General features: G+C 38.0%; 1 protein-coding gene across 19 annotated transcripts in view; it reads right to left on the bottom strand.

Annotated features, from left to right (window-relative positions):
- DMD (dystrophin) overlaps nt 1–26,995 on the bottom strand; it is a 2,269,491-nt gene that overhangs the window by 19,905 nt on the left and 2,222,591 nt on the right. For all 19 annotated transcript variants that reach the window (XM_050777140.1, XM_050777144.1, XM_050777148.1 and 16 more), the window contains 2 exons: nt 9,467–9,710; nt 8,492–8,615 (listed from right to left, as the gene is read on the bottom strand). In XM_050777140.1, coding sequence (XP_050633097.1) covers nt 8,492–8,615; nt 9,467–9,710 — 368 coding nt within the window. The remainder of the gene's footprint in view (nt 1–8,491; nt 8,616–9,466; nt 9,711–26,995) is intronic.

The following is a 26,995-nucleotide window of genomic DNA, read 5'->3' on the forward strand; positions in this document are numbered from 1 at the left end:
GCCACACACTTTTAAAACCATCAGCTCTCCTGAGAACTCACTATCACGAGAACAGCATGGGGGAAAACTTCATGATACAATCACCTCCCACCAGGTCCCTCCCCTGACACATGGGGATTACAATTCGAGATGAGATTTGGGTGGGAACATGGAGCCAAACCATAAATTGGCAACCCCAAAATATTTCTGACTCTAACAATAATACCTGTCATCACAAGCTCCTCATCACCAAAAACAAACAAAAACACCTTTTCACTTTTTTCAGTTATTCAACAAGAAAATACTTATTGAGTTCCAGTTTCACACTAGAGAGAGACTTGCACAGCCCTTATCCCTACTTCATGGATTCACTGCCTGCTCAAATAGCATATTGCTAGTGTTTGGGGGATTTTAAACTTAGTTGATGATAATTCTTTTTTTTTTTCCAGGTAGATATTTTAATGTAACAATATAATGATATAGGCAATGATATAATCAATTATATGATTTCAGATTTCACATTGTAATTATCCTTTAAGAAATTGCTATTTCTATAGTTTTGGTGAAATTGCAAAGAAAAAAATTCACAATGATCTGAAAATGCTATTAAAATACACCCCCCTTTTTTTTTTCAACTACATATCTCTATGAGGTCAGACTTTGACAAAACAGCATAACAGATGCAATGCAGAAGCAGAAAAGAGTCCAGCTGTCCTGTTAATATTATAAGATATTAAAGAGATTTGCAAAAATGTAAAGTGATACCACTATGTAAAATGATAAAATGATAGTCAAAATGTAAAATAGCCACTTTTTAAAATGTGGCTGCTAGAAGACTTTAAATTACATTATTTGTTGTTTGAGATGATATAATTATTTTTTCATATGATATGTAATATGCATTAACATGATTTTATTATTGCTTTTAAAAAATAAACAAATATTTAAAAATTGTGAAAATGTAGATTATAAGTTTCCCAAACTTCCACCCCCCACCACCACCAGCACCAAGAATTCTGGTTCCATAGGAATGGGCTTGGGCCTGGAAATGTTCATTTTGTATAATTCCTCCAGGTGATTATGATGCAGACAGGCCTCATCTACCCTTCAGACAGGTGCTGTCTAAGGCCCCTCCCACTCCTAAAGTGTAAACAGAAAGAATGAAGAGATATATTATTTTAGGGTCAATGGAGAGATTTGAAATGGTGTTTTTGTTTCCTCTGTGTAGATTTCAAGGCCAGTCATGTGACCTCACTACAAACAAGTTTTTTTTGTGTCAATGGATGGCAATTCTTTAACACTTAAACTTGACTCTACTCCAAGGTGATTTCCACAAACACACAAAAATAATAGATGTCAGTGTGGATGTGGTGAAAACAGAACACTTTTACACTGCTGGTGGGAATGTAAACTAGGACAACCACTATGGAAAACACTATGGAGGCTCCTTAAAGGACTAAAATGTAGAACTACCATTATTACTGGGTATCTACCCAAAGGAAAGGAAGTCCTTGTGTGAAAAATATACTTGCATACCAAGATTATAGCAGCACGATTCATAATTGCAGAAATATGGAACCAGCTTAAATGCCCATCAACTAACGAGTGGATAAAGAAAATACAGTATATACGTGTGTGTGTGTGTATGTATGTGTGTATATATATATGTATGTATACACACACACACACATACACACACACACACACACACACACCCCCACCATGGAATACTACTCAGCCACAAAAAGGAATGAAATAATGGCATTCATAGCAACCTGGATGGAGTTGGAGACCATTATTCTAAGTAAAGTAACTCAGGAATAGACAACCAAACATTGTATGTTCTCACTTATAAGTGGGAGTTAAGCTATGCAGATACAAAGGCATAAGAATGATACAATGGACTCTGGGGACTCAGGGGGAAGGGTGGGAGTGCAGTGAAGGATAAAAGGCTGCACGTTGGGTACAGTGTACACTGCTCAGGTGATGGGTGCACCAAAATGTCAGAAATCACCACCGAACAACTTATTCATGTAACCAAACACTACCTATTCCCTGAAAACTATTGAAATAATAAAAAGAAAAATAATGTTTTTTGAATTATTAGCTAGTTAGTCGTCTTGGCTTGTCTGTTGTGGTCCAAATAAATCACTGAAACATTTTTTAAAATAAGGAAAGACATAGTCAAAGTTAAACAGTACCGTGATACAGCACAATATGATAGTCTCCTTTAATCACTGCTGAAATGAAGAAAAAATAAGTCGGATGACTCAATTTAATCTGAGAAAAAAGAAAAGGAATGCTTTGCCATGGCAAGATATTCTTCAGTCTTCTGAAACATAACGATGGTTTCAGATCCCTTTCTTGAAAGGATGATATGCCATCTGACTCACTTCCCTTTCTTTGATTCAAATGCTGATAACGGTTTTATTTACTTAAAAAGTGATTTTAGCCAGAACCTATGCAGCCTATGCAGAGTAGACACAAGAATCACTCCTGTGATTCTGTCTGAATCTAAATAAATTATTTTCTCTTTTTTAAAAAAGGAGTTGTGTACAAGAAATTATTTTTTCTTATAAAGGGGACTGTGTATGAGCAAATACGCCCACCAACATTTTTCTTTGGATTTTAACCAGTTTCCAACTTGATGTGTTATCTTACTACTTGTGTATTTCCTGCCTTTCTCCAGTATTTTTTAGAAGAAAAAACACAATGATTTATCCAATACCCAATATTTGGCTTCAATTAATTTTTTTCCTTATGATATAGGACAGATGCTTTCAATTTCACACATAAATTCTGTGTGTAACATCTTTAATATATTATGGTGTACAATGTTGTTGCTGATTACCAGCTGATCAGTTTTGAATGGTGGTGAAAGCTAAATATCTTAAACGTGTGGGCTGTTCCATGTGTACACAAGAATGTATTGTGCTTGATTTCCAAAAAATTAACTCAATAAGCACTTTACTGATTGTCGCACAGAGTGTCCTCACATAGTAATGACAATGAGCAAGACTTATATCCCGTCCTTAAGGAGCTTAAGTTCTAGGGAGTTGTAGGCAGAAGCAAGAAGTACTAGTAACTGCCTGAAAACATGGCCGGGTGTGGTGGCTCACGCCTGTAATCCCAGCACTTTGGGAGGCTGAGGCGGGTGGATTGCTTGAGGTCAGGAGTTCAAGAACAGCCTGGCCAACATGGTGAAACCCTATCTCTACTAAAAATACAAGAAAAATTAGCCAGGCATGGTGGCAGGCTTGTAATCCCAGCTACTCGGGAGGGTGAGGCAGGAGAATTACTTGAATCCAGGAGGTGGAGGTTGCAGTGAGCCGAGATCATGCCACTGCACTCCAGCCTGGGCAATAAAGCGAGACTTCGTCTCACACAAAAGAAACACCACCACCACCACCACCGCCAACAACAACAACACCAGAATGATATAATGCATGATTAAGTTCCAAAAGAAAACTCACTGAGTGAAAAGAAAGGATGCTATATTTCAGGTTAAGAACATAATGTACTCAAGGCAAAAGAGCACATTTATTTATTCTGTTGTCAAACAGAAGGCATAAAATGCTTACGGAGGGGAATAATATGATACCATTTGAATGGCAGAAGAGGAACTGAAGTATCTGGAAGATAGCCTAGAAAGGGAGAGAGACCAAAGGCAGAGGAACCAATTAGGAAAGTATTCATATTGTCTGTTCAGGTAATACATGATGAGGACTAAATTTGGGTAGAAGTAGCTGAATTGAAAAATTTTGTTCTTTTTTATAAGTAGCAAAACAGACTGACCTTGGTGACTGGATTGATGGTGGTGGAACATAGCTAAGGAAGGCAGGTAAAGGAAGAATGTGTAGAAAATGACTTTTTATAGATTGGGAAATTGGAAGAGATGTTCCAAAGGTTGATCATGATTTCAGATTGGGCTCTATTTTTATTTACAATTTTATCCAGAAGATGCTCAGGTGGGAGGTCTGGGCTGGAAATCTTAAGAGTTGTCAACATAGCAGAAGCTAAAGAATGGAAGGAGTGCCCAGGGAGAGTGAAGAAGGGTGAAGGGGATGGAGAATCTTGAGGAAAACCTTGATGTGATATACTGAGGATACCTTACCTATATGGTAATCTGGCATAAAACATTTAACCTGAACCCAATCACTTGGATTCAAGCAGACAAATTCAAATTGGGGGACATTCTACAAAACATCTAGCCTGACCTCTTCTAATATATCAATGTCATGAAAGATTTAAAGAGGCTGGGAAAGTGCTTCAGATTAAAGGAGACTACAGGGACATAACAAAATGCAAAGCTGTGCCTTCATTGATCCTGAATGAAAAATATCGCTATAAAGAATATTAATTGGCAGAATTGGAGGTATTTGAAGTTCTACATTAGATAACAGTATTGTTCTTTTTTGAGTGTAATAACTGTGCTTATGTAAGAATATCTTTCATTTTAGAAGACACATGTTCAAGTGTTTCGGGGTGAAGTATTATGTATGAAACATAACCACTGAGTGGATCAGTGAAAAAAATCAACAAACTGTATACACACATGAATATGATTAAATATGCACATAAAATATAAGCACATACAGTATATAAAGATACATTAAAATACAGATATACATGTTAATCTAAATATATGCAATCCATTTAACAACACATGAATGTAAAAGTACATAAATAGATATAAAGCAAATGTGGCAAACTGTTGAATTAATTGCAATTTTGCCGTAAGTTTGAAATTGTTCTAAATAAAAAGCTAGGGAGCCATTATGTCATAAACCTCAAATGTACATGATAAATTTTATTTTTTAAAAAGCAAAGGAACAGTTTACTTTTTAAATAAACAAAATATAAAATGCTTCAAAAAACAGTAATCTGGTGGAAAGTTAGGAGTCATCAGAGATAAGGAGTTGTTCGGACATCATAGATTTGTGTATGGAGCCCATGAGAGCCAATAGAGGATAAACATTGTTAATTTCCATTTTGTTCTGTATTTGCTTCCTCCAATAGAATGTAAGTTTCATTAGCACATTGTCTCAGTAAGAACTGTACAGAACACAAATGGTACATAGAGACTCAGTGATAAGTATTTCATGGCTTGAGGAAATATGTTGACTCTTTAGACACATCACCTAGTATGACTTGTCTCATGTATCACTTAAAAGAAAATCAGTCGTCGGGGATGTATATTTAAAGAATGCAGCTCTATCCAGAATGTGGTTCAGCAAATCCCAGCCTTATATCTCAAACCTTCAAAGCACGAGGATACACATTGCATTTATTTAAACACCTGTGTGCATCCTTCAAGAAGACGGTAAGGTTTTTTCCCTTTTTAAATGAAGTTAGCTTATGCAGTTTGATATGGTTTGGTTCTGTGTCCCCACCCAAATCTCATGTTGAATTTGTAATCCCCATGTGCTGTGGGAGGGATCCGGTGGGAGGTGATTGGATCATGGGGGCGGTTTCCCCCATGCTGTTCTCATGATAGTGAGTTCGTGTAAGATCTGATGGTTTAAAAGTGTGGCAGTTCCCCCCTTGTTGTCTCTCTCCTGCTGCTATGTAGCACTGGCCTTGCTTCCCCTTCACCTTCCCCCATGATTGTAAGTTTCCTGAGGCCTCCCCAGCCATGTGGAATTGAGGCAATAAACCTCTTTTCTTCATAAATTACCCAGTCTCAGGTAGTTCTTTATAGCCATGTGAAAACAGACTAATACACAGTTCAAGAAAAAGTACCTTTGAATTCAGTCTTTTCTTTCAGAGGACAAATTTAACCACACAGCTTATCCATTTTATACCAGCAAGTTATCTCTTAGCTTAACTCAGCCATTGGAATATAGCACTTTTGTCCTGGTATCCAGTTCTATCATGATCTTTTTAGCTCCACAGATCATCAGGTCCACATCCTAATGTGCATTTTAATTTGGGTGCTTTAATGGGTATGCTGCCTAATCCCCATTGTTAACAACCTAAATAATCAATGCTTCTAAGCACCCAGGGCTCTGAATCTCACCACTAAAATATTTGACTTAGTTTCACATGCTTTACTTAAAAATGGGGGAAAATCCTGAAGTAGAAAAAAAACAAGAGGTACTAAAGCTCAGTTGTTTTCAGAATTTACCGACTTTGCAAATGCATACAATAGTTTTTCATGTAGTGTGTTACCATTTACAATCCCAACAGTTCATTAGCTATAGTTAGATCTCAGGTGGAGAGAGAGAATGTGACACAGAGGTTGCCTTAAATCATGGAGCTGTAGTAAATTCAGGAAAACAACCTCAAACATATCCTTTTCCTTCTCAAAAAAATCAAAACCTGGCTTTCCTACAAGGTTTGGCTTCTCCAGAGGAGGATGTGCCTCTTCCCACTGCTCCAGGTTCTTGAACTTCATCACATTTATTTCAACCACCCTGTCTCTTTCCTCAGAAATGCTCACCTCCTCAGAGCCCTCATCCATCTTCTTCAACATCTTTTCCATCCTGATCTACCACTGTCATCATGATAAGGACTTCACCCCTCTGCTGATAAGCTCTGCAACGTTGGTCTCATCAACTCCATGAACTGCACTCCTTACCCGTCAGTGATCTCCAAGTAAAATCTTCAGCAGCTCACTGGGAGGCACCATCTTAGATGTATAAATTGCTTGAAAGTATTTTACTTCCATGATATCCAACTTTTGAATTTTCCTGACTCTGATCTCCAGATTTTTCACCATAAAACTCACCCACACCCTTGACTTTTCCTTTCTGTCCTATCCATTTTGGTTAAGGCACTTTGCCTCTCTTTATTCTACCCTCATGGAGGAGCTCAAGTATGAAATAAATTCCTGAACGCACCATCATAGCAGGCAATAGAGCTGTAAGTGTACAGAATCAATGAGTCACAGGTCTTTTCTATTCCGTGAGGTAAGATTGAGAGGACCAAGTATAACCAGTTTAGGACCCAGGGAAAAGTAAGGATACAGGATGGAGCTGACTCATACTGGGCCTTTACAGAGAAAGAGAAATGAGGGAGGGGGACCAAGTATTTGTGGCCTTCATAAAACCCTCTGTTGTCTAGCCAGACACAGCAGGAAAAACCAATGAGCAGCTGGCTAGCAACCCCTGTCCTAGCCATTCATTACCACTGTAAAATGCCCTACTCTCGTTTTGACCTTTGATCATTTATGCCTTATCAGTTCCACCTTTCTTAGAACCTAGTCCTAGGCAGAGAACATTGCTAAGAATGAGAACAGACCATGTTGACCATTTCCTCAACAAATTCATCCAACTTCCGCCAAAGGCTTCCTTCTTACTTGGTAATGTTTCAAAATTGTCTTCACTTTCCTTAATCCTCATTCATTTTAAGATTACCTAGTCTTTCATTTCATTGAAACAACAGAAGTTTTCCACCTTCCCTTCTCTTAGCCTAAAATGGTTTCTCAAAATTACCCAATGCATTTATAGTGACCCAATGGACTGTGATTTATTTTAATTTCCATTGAGCTCTCTTTAGCATTTCACCTTGTCATCACATCTTCCTTGAACCTCCCTACTTACCCATCCTTTACTATTCCATCACCCAAATGGAGGTCTTCCCCAAGGCACTGGATCGAAGCACCTGTTATAGATTTTATAGATTTCTCATCTCACACCCTTCAGCAATCAATTCTATGAAACTCATTCTCAAGTCTTTCTAGTCTGCCCTCTTACTTCAGGTATAGATCTGTATCTTAATTTCTTTTGGGACATGACTTAGAAGACCTGTCAATTTCTCAAACACATTATGTCCACAATCAAAAGTTTCACTATCTTCTTCCAACCAAATCCTCTCCCTTCATTCCTTTCCGTAAAATTTGCAGTCAGTCCCCAGACCCTGGGAACTCTTTTTTTTTTTTTTTTTTTTTTTTTTTTTTTGGAGACAGAGTCTCGCTCTGTCGCCCAGGCTGGAGTGCAGTGATGCCATCTTGGCTCACTGCAACCTCCACCTTCTGGGCTCAAGTGATTGTCCTGCCTCAGCCTCCTGAGTAGCTGGGACTACAGGCGCATGCCACCATGCCTGGCTAATTTTTGTATTTTTAGTAGAGACAGGGTTTCACCATATTGGCTGGGCTGTTCTTCAACTCCTAACCTTGTGATCTGCCCACCGCACCCTCCCAAAGTGCTGGGATTACAGGCGTGAGCCTCCACGCCCGGTCCCCTGGCAAGTCTATTTTTATAGAATAGTGTCACAGTCCTCTCCTCCCACATCTCTCAAGTGCAGTCCCTCAGAACTCACGAATCTTGGCCTTGGCAACTGCCTCCTAACTGGTCTTCTCACCTATACTAGTTTTCTGTGGGCCAGATAGAGCTGCCAGAATACATCTTTTTAGAATTTTCTTTTTAGATTTTTTTCACCTGGTATATGATTTTCAGTGGCCCCCTGATACCAAAATGAGTCAAACACCTATGGCCAAACATTTATGTCACTATAATGTGACTCTACCTTTCTTCAGATAACAAAATATGAGAGTAGCTAAGACACTTACCCATGGAGTCTGAAGTTTGACTGCCAACCACTCGGAGCAGCATAGGCTGACTGCTGTCGGACCTCTGGAGAGAGGTAGAAGGAGAGGACACCGTTGTGCCATTCACTTTCGCCTCTGCCTGGGGCTAAGTCATCCAAAAGAAAACAGAATTACTTTTCACAATAAACATACAAATGTATAAATATGAAAATATTAAAGACACTCAGGACTCATAAATTTTGACCCTTCCTACTTTAGAAGCCCTCCCAAAGATTAATTTGGGATATTTCACTGTTGATATAATCCATGGATACTGTCTTTGTATCTGAACTGTGCTCCCTTATAAATTTGAGAAAAAATTAGAGCTACACTGGAATGAGACTATAAATCATTACATTAAATAACTGGAAGATTTAGAAGGTCATGTGAGAATGATGACACTATGTGAGAACTCAAAACTGTAGTGGAAAATTCATATCTTTGTGAAGTATTAAGTAACAAGATAGAACATAATTCACAATGTAAAATTCCCAGAAAGCCAGAACTATGTCCAGGTAGGTCTTCTGGCGATGCAGCATCTTGCTAGGTTTTCAATGGAGGCTTAAAGAACTAAATGTTAGGGATTAGGAGAAAAAAACACAAAGGTATACCAGAAAATATAACTAATTGCAAATGAAATAGTTCCATTTCAAGAAGTGAAATATTCACTTTTAGAGAACTAGTGGAAACCTTTTGGCGTTTTTTTTCCCCAAGATGTATTTCAAATTGGTCAAGAAAAAACCACTTTGGTAGGAAACAATATTTAACAAACATAAAAAAGACACACTAGTTTTTCTATCTCCTCTACTTTTATCCTTTGATACCTATCACTTTGCCAGGCACATACCAAGCACTTAAGAATTGACGCTTGTTACACCTACAAAAAGTGCTCTCTGCGGTTTAGTTTTGTTCAAGAGGGAAAATGAATGTTTGTAAAAATCCCATCTCTCTCCTCACTTGCTCCAGCAGCTGCCTTAGCCTATGTAACTGTGACTCCAGCTGTTTATTGTGGTCTTCCAGGATTTGCATCCTGGCTTCCAGGCGGCCTTTGTGTTGACGGAGTAGCTTGGCCTCAGCAATGAGCTCAGCATCCCGGGGACTCTGGGGAGAGGTGGGCATCATTTCAGGAGGGGACGGCAGTGGGGACAGGCCTTTATGTTCATGCTGCTGCTTTAGACGGTCATATTCTGCTTGCAGATTCCTATTGGCATCAAAGAAGTGAAAAAGAAAAAAAAAAAAAGAAAAAGAAAAAGAAGAAGAAGAAAAAAAGTAATTTGAATATCATCACCAAATTTTATATACCATGGTAGATAGATGCACCTGACTGCCACCAAAGAACAGCAAGCAAAAGAGAGGCACTAATGAATGGTTTTAATGATGACAATCTTACCAGTGCTAAAAGAACAAAACAAAATGTGAAGCTTTTGCCTGGTGTGTGAAGGGAGCCATGCTTTTCAATATTTTTATGTTATGCTAAAAGCCTCATGAGTGCTATGTTCAGATAAGTAAGCAATAAAGGATTTAATCACTTTGTAAGTATTTCTTTATAATGTCATGAGATTAAAAATTTTATACCTCTACAACACTTTGGTTTGCTTTAAACATTAACAAATATTTTCAACAGAAATGTATAAGAATGGAGTACATATAACCATGTTCCGACCACCTCGCCTTGATAAGTTTATCATTTGCCGTATTTTCTTCAAAAGTTTTTTGAAGAAAGAAAGGATAACAGCCAAAGCAGAAGCTCCCTCACATGCCCGCCTCAACGCCATACCATTCTCTCCTCCCCACTGCCCTCAAGGAGATAATGCCACACTGAATTTCATGCCCAGTGTTACCATGAATGTATAGACAAATATTAGGTTGAACTTAAAGATGCTGATGTTTGCCTGTATTTTTCTTTCACCTACAGAACCACCCATTTTATGTGATTCAATCTAATGGCATTATTTTGCACGTTCTTAAACTTTAAATTTAAGAACTTCATGTTTAAGAATATACATACCATTCTAAGAGTTGCTTTTTGCCTTCAACACCATTTTGGAGATTTCTCCAGGTCGATACATAATAGTTTGCTATTTGAACTGCTGTAAGGTATTACTATTCTGTTGCTTGAATATGCCAACATTTTCCTGTCCATGGACATTTAGGTTGTTTATAACTTTTCACTGTTATAAACAATGATGCAATGAACTTCTTTTATATACCTGTCTCCTTGGATACCTGTTTAAGAGATTCTTTACAGAATATAGTTTGATGTGGAATTGTTGGATCTTAGCAACATCTTCAACATTGCTACATGTCACTGAATTGCTCTGGGTGACAAATCGGTGGTTTTACCAATTTACTCTCTTTTCAGTAGTGAATAAGGTTTTCCATTTGACCCACCTCCTCATCAAATACTTGGTGTTATCAGACATTTAAGTTTTAGCTAACCTGATGGGTGCATTTTAATTTGCACATACATCCCTGATTACTGGTGAGGTTAAACTTCTTCCATGTTAACTGGCTTTTCATGCTTCCTTTACCCATTTTCCTGCTGGATTGTCTTTTTCTTATTAAAGTTTTGGATATGTTCTAGATGCTAATCCACTGTTAGTTATGTGCATGGCAAATATGATCTCCTACCCTTAGTGTAGCTTATCTTTAACTTTGTTTATGGCATCCTATGGTATAAAATATGTACATTTTAACATATCCCTCTATGTTCTCTGCTTTTGATGTTTTGTTCACGAAAATCTTTTCTTACACCTACATTTTTAAAGTTTAAAATTTGGTTTTTCACATTTAGGACTTTACCCAGAATCAATTTTGATGCTTGCTGTGAACATGCGATCTAATTTTACTTTTCCCCCATGGATAAACTATGAAGCCAATCTCATTCATTGTATAGTCCCTCTATTTCCCCCTGATTTCTAACGATGCCTCTGCAAAACATCAAGTGTCCATAAATACTCGGAGCTCTCTATTCTAGTCTGTGGTTCTATCTGTATATCCCTGTGTAGATCCCACTCTCTAATTTTAAATCAATTGATGTCTGATAGGCCTTCTCAGCCCACTTTGGTTTTCCTCAAAATTGTCTTGACTATTCTGACCCCTTTAATCTTCTCCATGATTTTAGTGTCTATTTTTCTGATTTTTATGAAAATGCTTGTTGAAATTTTGAGTTTGAATTACACTGAATTCATAGGTTAAACTGGGAAGAACTAAGGTCATAATAATTGAGTCTTCACATCCAAGAATGCAGTGAAGCTCCTTACTTACTGTGGTCTCATTTTATGTCCATTAATAATGTTTTACTTGTCACTCTTTTTTTTCCCTCTTGCTTTACAGGTTGGATGATTAAGTCATTTATTTTTTATTTTTAATGAACACACGTAGGGTTATATATTTCTTCCTTGGTACCGCTTTAATTATATACCAAAAGTTTTTATATACATCAATTGATTCAATTCAGTGCCTTATGTTTTGTAATTCTTACGGTGATTTTTTTTTTTTTAACTTAACACATAGTCATTTAGGAGCACAGTGGTTATATTTCCATTTCCACTTCTTAGTGCATTTCTAATTTAATTGCATTTCAATCAGAGAATACCTGTATGATACTGATCCTTTGAAATTTAGCAATACTGCTTTTTGTGACCTAGTTCATAGTCACTTTCTAAAAATGTTCACTGAGTACTTGAAACAATGCGTATTTTTCCATTGGAAAGACGGAGTCTCTAAATACATAGTGTGCTGCTTTTGTTTAACGTTAAAGTTGTCTATATCTTTACTAATTTTTGATTATTTGTAGCTATCAATTTTTGTTAGAGGAGTGTTGAAATATAATTATGGATTTGTTAGTTTCTCCTTTTAATTCTATCACAATTCACTTTTTATATTTCTGGACCTATGTAGTTAGATGCACAAAAGATCCTGACTGTTCTTGTACTGTTTCTATGTAGTATACTATTTGTTCCTAATAATGTTTATTGCCATAAATTTTGTTCCATTTAAAGGTTTCTATGGCTATTCCACTTTCTTTTGGTTATATTTGGTTAATGTCCAAATAAATATAAATAGTATTAGCACATGTGAAGGTCCCAAATGCTTTAGGATTTACTGAGAATACAATTCCAATTGAGGACACTTCTGATATTTGATACCCAGTGACTGATTACAACTCTTGACATCCTCCTTCTGGTTGTGACAAATACCAAAATAAGATGACATATTTCTGTTGTTCACAGATGATATTTCATCAGGTGAGAGAAATTCCTATCCACAAATGTGGGAGATCTATATCAATGAGAAAAGACACGAAATGTAAGCAGTGAGTAGCCAAGAAGAGTTTTCCCATTGTCCAGTTTGAGAAAGCAAGATCACCTCATGACCAGGTCTCCTAAGTATTTTCTGTTGTCCCATACTCGGAATGAACATTCCACAGGGGACGGCATATCTTCCAAAATGCTCAGTTTCAAAAGGCTGGATCTCTACACTGAAGCAGAAATAAAACCCAATCTTCTCTTGTTTTTTTCTTTGTTTTGCTTCATTTTTTTTCATTCTACCCAGTACCTAACATTACAAGGTTTCCAGGAATTTACAGTCATGCAGAAAATCAATGTATGATCTTATTCATCTACAGAAATAGAATCTCCTATCTGTACTGATTGAAATCCTATTGCTATCAGTCTTCAAGGGTAGTTGTTTGTATAGTTTATTTCATAGCAATCTGATATGACAAAGCAATGATGAGAAGAGATTCATCAAAGTAAGTATACCTTCAGATTCTGCACACGGGTCCTCTGGGTGTGCACCAATGTATGTAACTGTCCACATTAATTAAATCTAATTTCTGACAACTTAACTGGCAATCGGTTCAATGTTTCTGTGAACTTGAAGCAGTATCCAATGTTCACAAGGTCTCATTCCATAGGAATTACTTTCTATTTTTCCCTCTTCATTAAAAGAAAACTTCAACAAAATGTTCTAACTGGCAACACTTTTTATGTAAAATCCTATTCAAATTTTTCTTTCTACCAGATTGGGTCATCCATGGTGTTCCTTTTGAAAACAGTTTTTAGACATGGACCTCAGGATAGTACAATAAGCCATTATTGTCTTCCCACCTATTTTTCACGAAGGTGCTGACAGGAGACTGCCTTTTCTAGAGAGATCTTCCTTGGTGTCTTGATCCTGTGGGTTTAGTTGTCCACAAGGCTCTTCTTTTATGATTTATTTATAAGTACCCTTGTTCAAGAGGCATGGTTTAGTATATACAACACATTACATTTCTGTTTTGGTGGTTTCCAGTGAAAAACAGAAAAGGCTCATTTTAATCAGCCGAAGCTTCTCAAAGCTGAGCTGTAAAGAATATCAATTGCTCAATGCAGGCCTTTCTTTCCTTCCCAGATGTTTGAAATTTCTCTTGGGAGCACATTTCCTTAAAGACTCACATCCTTCTTCAATTCTGGAAGATTCTCAGCTATTACAGCTTCAAATATTACTTCTCTACCATTTCCTCCATTCTCTTCTTCTGAAACCTCTCAAATACACTCGTAAATAAACCTCTAAATTCCAGGAAGGTATACTGTAGAGCCTGTGGTCAATTCTCCATTTCTCCTAATTGCTCATTTATATTTCTTATCTTTTTCTGTGAGTGTTGTGCATAGTAATATTCTCAGCATCATCTTCTAATTCCCTTGCCTTCTCTGACAGGGCAAAGTCTAGAATTTATCCTGTATATTGAGTTTAGTAACTTCAATGACTAGTTTTTTTTGGCAAAGATATCTTTTTTTCAGATATAGTTATATTTCATCCATCTCTGTTTCAGTTTCTTGTTATTTTAGTGAATGGTACCCCTTATTTATGCCTTTAAGCATCTTTTTATTTTTATTTTTATTTTTTGAGATAGAGGCTGGAGTGCAGTGGCATGATCTCAGCTCACTGCAACCACCGCCTTCCGGGTTCAAGCGACTCTCCTGCCTCAGCCTCTTGAGTAGCTGGGATTAGAGGTGCCTGCCACCATACCCAGCTAATTTTTGTGTTTTTAGTAGAGGCAGGGTTTCGCCATGTTGGGCAGGCTGGTCTTGAACTCCTGACCTCAGGTGATCCACCCACCTCGGCCTCCCAAAGTGCTGGGATTACAGGTGTGAGCCACAGCACCTGGTCTATGCATCTTAAATGTACTTAAAAATCTTTGTTGTACTAGTCTATCATTTTGCTTTCTTCTAGAATTAATTCATCTTCTTTTTCTTTTTGAGATAGGGTCTTACTCTGTTGCCCAGGATGGAGTGCAGTGGCACAATTATGGCTCACTGCAGCCTCAATCTCCTGGGCTCAAGCAATCCTCCTATCTCAGCCTCCTGAGTAGTTGGGACTACAGGCATGTACCACCATGCCCGGCTGATATTTTTTAAATTATTTTTTGTAAAGATGGCACCTCACTACATTGCCCTGGCTAGTCTCAAACTCCTGGACTCAAGCAGTCCTCCCACCTTGGCTCCCAAAGTGATAGGATTACAGGTATGAGCCACTGTTCCCAGCCTAATTCATGTTTTGATGTTTAACTTGGGTGGGGGTGGCATCCCATTTCTTCATGTATTTTGGATCCTGGTTTGGAGACAAATTTTGCAAGGGATGTTTTGCATGTGTATATTTTCTGTTATTCTTGTGTGTCTGTATTTTCTATTTTCCTCTCTTTTTAAATTCATTCTCTCTCTCTCAGGTGGTTTTATGGCTGCTCCCAGCCATACCCAGGGGCTTAGAGTTTAGAGCTACATCCGTTGGTAGTGTGCAGCTCCTACATTGAGTGATACAGAGATGTCGCTCATTTCATTGCCAGGCAGTAGGTAGATTGGTTCAGGTCCTGGTTTCGAGGCTGTGATGCTCTCTTTCCCAACTGCGCATCTTTGCCTCTTCCCCTGGCTCTATGCATTAGGACCATAGTTGCGTATAAGCTGTAAGATCCCTGCAGCAAAATGTTTCTTTTCATGTTGCTTTTAAGTGTAAGTGTGTATGTGTATGTGTCTCTCTCTAGGTGTGTTTTTGTGGGGCTCTGATTTCAAATAGTAATCCTGGCTCTGGGCCACCACCTTGTAAGGAGAATTTTAATCCCCGTTACTACAGCAGGAGCTGAAAGCTCACAAAGTTAGCCCCACTTACAACTCACGAAGTCCTGTTTTGCTTTTTTTTTTTCTTTCACATTTCTGGTCCACAGAGATGTTCATCTTGCTTTAAAGCCCAGCTATGTCTTTTTCATTTTTCACTCCATATATTATCTACCACTGGGTAAATGGTGGGAGCAAAGAAAGATGCCTTCAAGCAAGAGCTAATGTTATCTTAATCAGAAGCCTAGCAGGACACACTGATTTTGTAGATGTATAGTCAAGGTTCCCTCAGTATTAATTCAAGCCTTAATTCACCAGGCCAGGATTAAATGAGTCGAACAAGTGCTTTTCTCCTAAACAAACATGACATACATAAACCTCTTATTAAGCTCAACAGCAAACTTGATTTTGAGGGACTAGTTTTTCCTCCTGAAGCTCTGAGACAGGACAAGCTGTCATGATAAGGATTCTAAAAGCCAGAAATGGTTAAAAGAGGTATCTTGGCCTGCAACCAAGTGAAATAAAGTTTTTTGATTTGAGTTTAAATTCTCTTTTAAGGTATTTCCAAATGTTCATGAGAATTATCAAGAAGAACTGGTACTTGAGGGTTTGAACTAGAGATGATTTTTACTAAATGTTTTCTAATAAATGCAGTCATAGTCGCAGAGCTATGTTAGGGCATATTTTTGTTAGAGGTTGGGAAATTGAGCCATTTAGCCCTCATCAATTATGCATTTGAATTTTCTTATATTTAAAAACATCTATGCCAATACTTTTTGAGGCATACAATAATGTTAGTTTTGACACAGTATTAATGTAGGGGAGATCATTCTCATAAATGATCAAGGTTCCCTCAGAATTACTGTTCCAATGTTCCAAGGTAAGTTACTCTAATGTGTGTGTGTGTGTGTGTGTGTGTGTGTGTGTGTGTGTGTGTGTGTGTTTTATTCGAGATGGAATCTCACTCTGTTGCCCAGGCTGGAGTGCAGTGGTGCGATCTGAGCTCACCGCAACCTCTGCCTCCTGGGTTCACATTCTCCTGCCTCAGCATCTGGAGTCGCTGGGACTACAGGTCCCTGCCACCACGCCTGGCTTTTTTTTTTTTTTTTTTTTTTTTTGTATTTTTAGTAGAGACAGGGTTTCACCATGTTAGCCAGGATGGTCTCGATCTCCTGACTTCATGATCCGCCTGCCTTGGCCTCCCAAAGTGCTGGGATTACAGGCGTGAGCCACCATGCCCAGTTCCTAATGTTTAACAAGTATACAATGTACTCGTTTTAACAGCTGACTGTCAAATTATATTATTACCAATACATATTTTGCTTTTCTTGAAGGTATACATGTACATCTCACCCCTAACGATTTTCTAATTGTTAGAATGTAGTCATGAAGTCATTTCAATACAGATGAATATATGTCAGTGATCAGACGACTCCACAGAGAATCTATTATTTACATTCTTGATTATCTTGTAAATTATATTTCTCTGGTAGCTCCCTAAGGAACATTAATTCAAATTCACTACACATGGCTTCTGTCACTACAATTTCTTCCTGTAGCCAGTCATCCTAAAAAAAAGTCTTCCATCCATTATTAATTTCTTATTCTTATAGAGCCAAGAATCGCCCCATTCTACAAATATGTAGATGTATCTGATTCATTTTATGTCATAAAGTATATAAACTCTGTTGTCTACATACAAATTTACACTCAAAAAAACTTCCGAACCAACTAAGGGACATAAGAGATTAATCAAATTGGCAAGGCTTGTTGCCTTAACTCAACCTGCTGAAAACATGAAAGCAGCTAGCCCTTTTAGCAATGATTTATGAGTGCCTCTCTAGCAATCATAACTATTATGTATGATAAAGAACATTACAACAATCTCTGTGTAATTTATACTAATTTACAAAGGTCAAATGATTTCAATGTAAGTCATCTACTCTTTAAATGGAGCTTCCCTACTATGTGTAATTATATAGTTGTATAATGATATTTATGAAATAAATAAATGAAGGTAACTTTCCAGTGATTAGTGTTTTCTTAACAGTATCATACATTTAACTGTATACCAAAGCATGAGCACACACAGGGCTTATTTTGTAAAGCAGAACAACTACAAAGATTCCCATCTAAAAGGAATAGATCCAAAGAAATCTGAATTTACCCTCAAATAATATTAAAAGCAGCTAAATTATATCCACCAATCTAAATTCAGGCAAATGTAGTAAATCATACAGAACTATTACAGCAGCTATAAACATAGCAAATTAGCAGTTTTTTAAATGAAAGACAAATTCTGCAAGCAAGATGAATTGTAAAAACTGGAAATTCACAGAGCCCTTGAAATTACAATAAAGCTCAGCGCAGTGGCTCACACCTGTAATCCCAGCATTTTGGGAGGTAGAGATGGGAGGATCACTTGAGCTCAGGAGTTCAAGGCCAGCCTGGGCAACATAGGGAGACCCCATCTTTACAAAAAAATTGAAAAAATTAGCGATATGTCGTGACACATGCCAGTGGTCTCAGCTACTCAGGAGGAGGAGGCTGAGGTGGGAGGATCGCTTGAGTCTGGGAGGTTGAGGCTGCAGCGAGCCATGATCATGCCACTGCACTCCAACCTGGGCAACAGAGGGAGACTCCATTTCAAAAAAAAGTTACAATAAAGATGTCTAAAGCTGTACTGTAAAATTTTATCAAACACAAAGTCAAAAACACCCCTAAACTAGGTGGAAAAAGACATTAATAAGGATAAGCTCACAGGGTGAGAAGTAAGACTATGCATATTTTAGGTCAGCCTTAAGCAAAACAGTAAAAATGGCAGGACCCCTCCAGGTTCTTGTTTCTAATCATTTCTTAGCACTGTCCCCCTTTAAAACATTCAGAGCCTTACTTCCAAGCCCTTTCCTACTGAAATTTGCTCAGTATAAAGGTTTTATGTAAGACATTTAAATTTTACTAGGATTTTATAATAAAGTGCCATTTCTTCTAGTGATATCTGCGTTTTAAAACAGATGTCAAAGATTGTAAAGGAAAAAAATAAAAGCTTTGCCCTATCAGGGGAAAGGTTGAACAATGCCACTTTTTGACACCCTGCCTTTGTGGTGCCTTTCACCATCCATGGCTGAGGAGAGAATTAGAACAAGGCTTGAGAGATGGTCTTGGATTCAGAAGACCTTACTTTATGACTTACTTGCCTCTGCTGCTTGCTGAGGCTGGGCGCCTGACTTAAGCACTAATTCCGTTATGAGGATTATTAAGCCAGTATGGTCGACGTTCTATATGTCAAACTTTCTTTGAACCATGCCCAGCCCATACTGTGTTCAATAAATGTTGGTTACTATTATTGTTGTTATTACTTCTTTCTCTATATATTATTTACTTTTTGGATTTAGAACCTCAGATGTGCTAAAAACTTCCTATAAAAAGAAAGCACTTACATTATCTGAAATGAAAGCAATCTACTCAGACTTACTGAGCTTGGCAGAACATATGCATATCTAATGCTTAGAAAATGACTAATCACTCAATATTTGCCCTGTAGATACCTGAGTTCTAGCCCCTAGCCATATTGTAGCCACCCCCAAATTTTGGAATTATTGTGTATCATCCATCATCTGTGCCTTAGTAAAGTTTATCACAGCTGAACATCTGGGCAAAATGAGATCATTAGGACGAGATTTCCTAAATTTGACCCAATACGCTAGGTATGTGATGAAACTGTCAAATTATATCTATGGATCACTGCTGAAATAAAATATATGGACCAAGGGTACAGGGTTAATGTATCTACATGGACTCTATTTTCTGGATATGTCCTTGACACATAGATCTATATCTTGCTCAAGTTCTAAGAGACAGAACATGACAATATTAATTGGCTTTAGTTTCTTAATCTTTAATAACTGAGATGTTTTTCACAAATTCCTGATCAGGTACTAATTCATTACTGTCTATAGACTAAATGTATTAATCAGAAGTTGAACACAAGAAAAGAAGAATTCATAAGAAATGTTAACCACTTATTACTGGAAATAAGACAGACTAACAAAACTCAAGACAAAAATGGCAGTGGTTGGTCAGCATCAGCCAAAAGGAAAAACTAGGATTGGAGAGGTTTTAGAGGTGAAGAAGTCTAGTCCTCAGGAATAGGGCCATTGGGAAAAGTGTGTTTCCATTTTCAGACAAATACAGCAAAATATCAAACTTTCATTGTCTGTGGTCAGCAAAAAACCGTAACAGTCTCTAGAAGAATCATAATTTTAAGCTTTGTATGTCCCAGCTTCAATCCCTCATGTGTAGTTAGACTTAGTCTTAAGTTCTCCCAATAAATTCAGCTTGATGGCCTAGTTTTCACTCCCTGGAATGCACTGCTATATAGTCTTGCCATATATGATCCTATGGCCTCCTCTATTACAATGACAGAAACTAAAGAATCTTTTTTTTTTTTTTTTTTTTTTTTTTTTTTTTTTTTTTTTTTTTTTTGAGACAGGGCCTTCCTCTGTCACCCAGGCTGGAGTGCAGTGGTGTAATCATAGCTCACTGTAACCTTGAATTCCTGGGCTCAAGCGATCCTCCAGCCCCAGCCTCTTGAGTAGCTGGGACTACAGGCATGAGCCACCATGCCTGGGTAATTAAAAAAAAAAATTGTAGAGATGGTATCTCCCTATGTTGCCCAGGCTGGTCTCAAATTCTTGACCTCAAGTGATCCTGCCACCTCAGCCTGCCAAAGTGTTGGGATTACAGGTGTGAGCCACCATGCCCAGCCCAGAATAATTTCTTTAAAATAATTACCAGTGCTTGTACATGAATGTTCATAGCTGCATTATCCATAACCGACAATAAGTAGAAATACCCCAAATGTCCATCAAGTAATGAGTAGATTAAAAAATGTGGTATATCCATACAATGAAATGTTACTCAGCATTAAAAAAAGAATGAAATAGTAATACAGGCTATAGCATAGATATCATTTTTAAAAGATTACGCTATGTGAAAGAAGCCAGTCACAAAAGACTGTATATTATATTATTTCATTTACATTAACAGTCCAGAATAAGCAAATCCATAGAGACAGAAAGTAGATCAGGGATTGTCTACTGCTAGGGTTGAAAAGAATAGTTGCAGGGGAAATGGGGAGTGACTTGAAAATGGGGATGGGATTTCTTTTGGGGGTAAAAATGTTCTAAAATTGTGCGATGATGCTTGCACAATTCTGTAATTAATAACCAGTGATTATTAATACTGGTTAACCTATTAACTAATAATCAGTGACTAACACACTTTAAATGGGTAAATCATATGGTATGAGAATTATATCTCAATAAAACTCTTATAAAAAACTAAATTCTAGATTCAAAATTTTATTTCTTATAGCACAAAAGATATTTCCCCAGTGAAGACAATAGCATTATAAGATTTTTATAATGCTTTCTTCTACTATGGAAAAATCAAGGTTTAACCCATGTACATAAAAGAAAAACTGTATGCACGTCTTCAGATGAGTTTTAAAAAGAGTCCAAAAATAAGCCCAGAAAATGCTTAAGTCTGGGTTAGCCTAAACAACTTGGATGGTTTCAATCTAATGGAAAATGACATCACAAACTAAACAGGTATATTAAGGGATTTTGGGAAAGAAAATAATGTAAGAAATGAGAAAAACAAGGAGATAGCTGCAAATCAACCCCAAAATCCATCAAGAAACAGAGAAACTCCAAAGGATATTTATCCATTCATTTTTATAACACATTTATGCACTCAGTGCTGTAGAGATGAAGATATATGTAGGACACCATCCCTTACCCTTGAAGAGCTCACATTCTAGTGTGTGGAATATTGTTTAGTTTCACCATGGTAATAAATCTTACTCAAAGGCAAAAAGACTGGGAATCATGCTCACTGCTAAAGCTAAAAATACAGATTATTTTTACCTTTGAAATTATCACCTTGATTTACTAGGAAATTACAGGAAAAGGATCATATGGATTTACTTAGGGTTTGTAGTTACAACAGATAGACTAGCACCATAAGGTAACTCAGAATTTGGAGATACAAGAAAAGGTCATATTTTAACTATTAAGAGAGTAAAAAAATAAAATGGGTGAGTTTAGCCATCTGCAGAAGTCATCCATTTACACATGTAATACCAACAGGAAACCATTTCTAACTGGGCTGCTCATGCCCAATCACAGTCAAGTACATCAGGAGGTCCTTGGTCTTCTATTTTACACAAACTCTCTTCCTAAGAGGTCTCTATCCTCTCCCTAGGCTTCCACCTCCTCCACGACCATGATCCCCTCCCCCAACTCATTATTCCTTAATCCAGACTTCTCTCTTCTAAGGCTTCAGACCTCTCTCTCCAACATTCTCCTGGATGTCTCGATTAGCCATGGGCTCTATAAACTGAAACTTGCTAAGCACCAAGCCACACGAGGTTGATATACTGATTATGCAACCTCTAAAATTTCAGTACCAGGAAAGGAACAGCATTCCTCAAGTAGCATTACACAGGACCATATAGTAGCTACACATCTTTGTAACTTATACCTTAATCTTACTTGAGATGAAAGCTATACCTGCATTTCTGTCATAAGATAAAGAGGGAGAAATAATCTTCCCATGTGTTGATGATACACTTTAAAATCACAATCCAGGAGGGGCCTCAAGCAACAACTGGCCTTTGCATTTAACTACTTACAAAGAAAGATTCCACAGTAATTGTGATGAAGCTAAAGGTGCTGTCTTTGGTAAACATCTTTCAAAGTTCAATCATTTAACAAGGAAGTTAATGCGTCGTCACTGGTGGAAATTTTTCTTGGTGGTTTGGGTGAAAAGCCAAGTTTTTCAGTGGGATATGCTACAAAAATGGTGCAAAGAATTTTCTATAGTCATGAGAGAGAATTTAATACCTACCTTTAGATTTTTCAAACTAAATCATCCTGGCTTCTGGGTCTACAGGGTAACTGTTTCACAACTAGAGCATATCAAAAGTTACTTTTGTGAGAAAAATCCAGGCTTCCTCTGTGGGCACCTGTTACAGCTTTATCTTCTGATGTTCCCAGAGACACAGTGGATAGGCTTCTCAGCAACTACAGTAGAGAGTCAACTATGCTATCCTCCTTGTTTTCAAAGTTTTCAAAGTTTAGTTCAGACTTGAATTTCTTTACCAAAGTGTGTTCCATATCACATTGCAGTTGGGCTTGAGGTCAAGTAAGTGGGAGCAACATGAGGTTAGACAAAGCCAATCAGGTTTCTTCACTTCCAAACTCCTCAGTGCAAATGCTAATGTAATGATGACTTTCCAGTATGAATGCTTTCAAAGTTTTTCTGTCCTTGGAATCCTTTTTTCTTAAGAGTATCTCAGTGGTATTCTGCAGAACACATTTGAGGCAACAGTGACCTTTATCCTTGGAGAACTGTCATCCTATCTTTGTTGTTTAATGTTAAGCTTTCCACAATTATCAAAGGCCATGAGAAACAGCCACATAAAATTTCCCTTAGGATTTGTTATAAAAATGTTGATAAGGACACTAGCCAATAATCACTTCAAGTGTAACACTGCTTAAGAGTTCAGGACCACCACCCAAGTTTGAATACAGGTCCTGTTCCTTGCTGGCCATACGAAGTGTCCTTAATACTCTGTGCCACTTAATCTTCTGGAAACAGCCTCTCTTTCATAGGGTTGTTTTAAGGATTAAATAGGAGTTTATATGTACTCAGAAGAGTTCCTGTCCATAGCAGTCACTCAAAGGACAGCTATTTTTGTTATTATTATTACGTAGAGCCAGGAAAACAATGATGTTTCTTTAGGATGCTGCATGCTTCTTTAATTCAATATTAAGAGACAGACAAATCTTTGCTTCCCATTATCTCCCTGGCTACAGGGAAGCTCAAACTGAATCTGAAGCTCAGTCATATCAACTATGCTAATCCCTATGATGTTCATTGATCTATTATTTATATTGCAAGAATTGTATTGCTATGACTTTTTAAAGAATCCTTTCTGAAAACTGAACACATAAAATCAACATGGGAAATTTCCACTCAAATGTCCTTGGGCAAATAGAATTCAGTATGTCTGATACGTAGCTCTTTCTCTCCATGCACTAACGCTTTGCAAATCAGTTTTTCCTGGGTGCACTAGGTTGTTTTTGTTTGTTTTACAATGATCATTTCCCAGTTCCCAAATTAAAACATTCTGTAACACCCGATGCCTCCCCGTCTCCATTTTCCCTTGGTCTCATTCATTCAGTGACCTTCTAATTTTTCCATCCCCTTCTTCACTTGCCTAAGACATCCTTAGTTAAGAACCTGCCGTCTTTTAATGGACTATTCCACTGTACTTCTACCAATCTCTATGGCTTTAGCTTTCTGCCAGTTCAGTTATTTTTCTCAGTCTTCCCCTCCTTCCTTCAAAAAGCCATCACTGTTTACCTGCTTATAGGATAAAACCCTAACTCCTTAGTATGATGCACAAAGTCGTTTAAACAGTAGTCCCCACTACCATTCCACTGCCCTGTTATTCTCCTCATTCCATGCCACACATTACTCACTGGTCCACCAGTCTGGAAAACTCATCCTTCCCCCCTCTCTCAGACTGGAAAACTCCCATTCAGTCTTTAACTCTTTAACTCCCATTCAGACTTTAACTCTCTCTTAAAGTCTCTTTGTAAAGGCCTCTTGACTCCCTCTGATAGAATAAATCATTCACCTCTGTGCCCCCAGAGTACTTGTAATACCAGGTTATAAGTAGTTGTTTATATTTTAACTTTCTAAAAATAAATTTTGAGCTCCATGAGGGTAAGAACCAAGGCTTATTCATCTTTGTAGTCTCACAATTTTAAAATTACATTAAGTACTCAGTAACTATCTGCAGAATTGAACAGAATTACATCCTCAGGCCTGGTAAGTAGCTAAAGAAAGTTATGACCATAATCAATTCTACTATAGAGGGACAATTGGCAAATGAAGGCCAACAGGAGGACGAGGGTCTTCATGAAAAATCTAAAAACAAGGGGAAATTGGATTGTAAGAACATAAACTGTTCATCCAGCATGTTCTAGGGAGATGGCAGCTGTACTTGGAAGAGATGAATATTCTAATCACCAGAGGGGTACTTCAGTTCTTCTGTAGTATAAAGCAGTCCTCACAAACATCCAATTTTAGATGCCAAGATTCTAAGCGCACCAGAACACGATTTTTATTGTGATTCCTAAGACACTGGATTCTAAGACACAGGATGCTATGTGCCTAAAAAATGAATATATTCCTCATTTTAATAGATCTAGTATTTGCACTTAAACCAGATGCTGTCTCCCCCTAAAAAAGCTTTAAGGCAACCTTGATAACATTTAATACAAGGCAGTTAAAAAGAGAGATAATTATGATAAAGGTAGAAATAAACTTTCATTCTGGGTTATCCATTCACTTCCACGAACTGGATACTATGAGTCAGTCCCCTCAGACTTCAATTAACTTTGGACAAACTAAAGGAAATTTAGTTACATTGGCTCTGCTAGTTAGAAACTGAGCCTGTGAATAATGGTGATTCCACTTCTACCATGTTCCTATCCTCCCTGCCTGAGTACAGCTGAGATGGTTGACCCCATTCTTTCACAGCTTCTTCAATGTGGCGTGTATGCCCTTTAGCTGTTATTCATCCTTGCCATAAAAGGTCTTGGCTTTCTGATTTCTGTGAGCAAACTAGCTCCCCTTTGTCTAAAGAAGGGCTCTGTAGCCCTTCGTTTTGGGGCCCATGTCACCAAATGATATAGTTTGGCTGTTGTCTCCTCCCAAATCTGATCTTGAATTATAGCTCTCATAATCCCCACATATCATGGGAGGAACCCAGTGGGAGGTAACTGAATCATGGGGGTGGGTTTTTCCCATGCTGTTTTTGTGACAGTAAGTCTCATGAGATCTGATGGTTTTAAAAAGGGCAGTTCTCCTGCACATGCTCTCTTGCCTGCTGCCACGTAAGACATGCTTTTGCTCCTCCTTCACCTTCTGCCATGATTGTGAGGCCTTCCCAGCCACATGGAACTGTGAGTCTGTTAAACCTCTTTTTCTTTATAAATTGCCCCATATGAAAATGGACTAATACACCAAGTAACTTGAATGCCTAGTTTCGTTAAATGTATCGTATACCACGCTTTCCTCTCCTCTCCAACTTTAAAACATGTGGGAACAGCCGTAGGAATCGGTCTTGAATTATTTCCAATGATGTCTACTGAACATTTTAACATTCATTCTGTTATCCTTCTTTCCTCCCTTCCTTACCCTAAATTCCTTACTTACCACTTTGTCTTCAGAGGCAGTCCTTCTCTCATTCAAGGTCACACCTCCTCCCATACTTTAGTTCCCTAACCCTTCTCTCTCCTGCCTCCTGTGGGAAAATGCTCCCATCATTCCCAAGCTCTGCCCTCCTCTTCTTCTGGCACATTTCTCCAGCATGTGAAAATTAAAGATTTTTAAGTAAAAAGAGAAAACCAGAGTGAACACTGCACGACGCTGTGTGAAGTAACCCCAACAACAATAAATATGTTTGCAAATATTTACATGTGTAGAGAGCATCTTTGGAAGGAAACACAAGAAACCAAGAAAGATAGTAGCCTCCAGAGCTGGAAACACCACAGCCAGGGGAGAAGGTTAGAGAAGGGTTTGCTTTTCTCTATATGTCTTTTTCAACCCTTTGGATTTTGTATAATATACATGTATTCTCTATTAAAAATAAAAGTAATTAAATACACATTTTAATAGTCGCGTCTTCCAGAGTTCTACCAAATCCAATGTTCTCCTTCTGCTACATGCTCCCTGGATATATAAATTCATCCTCACTGCTTCAACTACCACCTGTGAGCTGGCGACTCACAGACCTAGTATCTCAGGCTCATATCCTTTCTACAAGCACCAGAGTTCTATCTCTCAGACTGTCAGACATTTACACGTGGAGATGTCACCAGGACCTCAACTCGACCTCTTCCATACCTCATTTATCATCTTCCAGCTACTCAGCCCTTCAGGAAGGACCTCTATAAACACTGCTGCGTTAAAGGACGGACCTGCTGCGACTCCTCCTGAATTATCAGTCCCAGCTGCAAACAACTACTATCATCTTGTTTTGTAGTCACCAGCCCTGGGAATCATTCCTTCCTACCCTAGTCCCACAGAACTACCAAATCAAATAGGTCTACCCTCCCCCGAAATATCACTCAGATCAGCCCGTCTACTTCATTTCTATCACCTTACTTAAGGCTCTAATCATCTCTTTCTTGGGTTCCCACGTAACTCCTCCCAACTTGATTTCCTTGTTCCACCATCGCTCTTTTCAAAGTTACCCTCCACACAGCTGCCCGTGTGGTGTATATTCATGTCAATATCACAGCCTCACTCC

Source organism: Macaca thibetana, chromosome X (genome assembly GCF_024542745.1).
Source record: "Macaca thibetana thibetana isolate TM-01 chromosome X, ASM2454274v1, whole genome shotgun sequence".
In the NCBI taxonomy this organism is placed as follows: Eukaryota; Metazoa; Chordata; class Mammalia; order Primates; family Cercopithecidae; genus Macaca; species Macaca thibetana.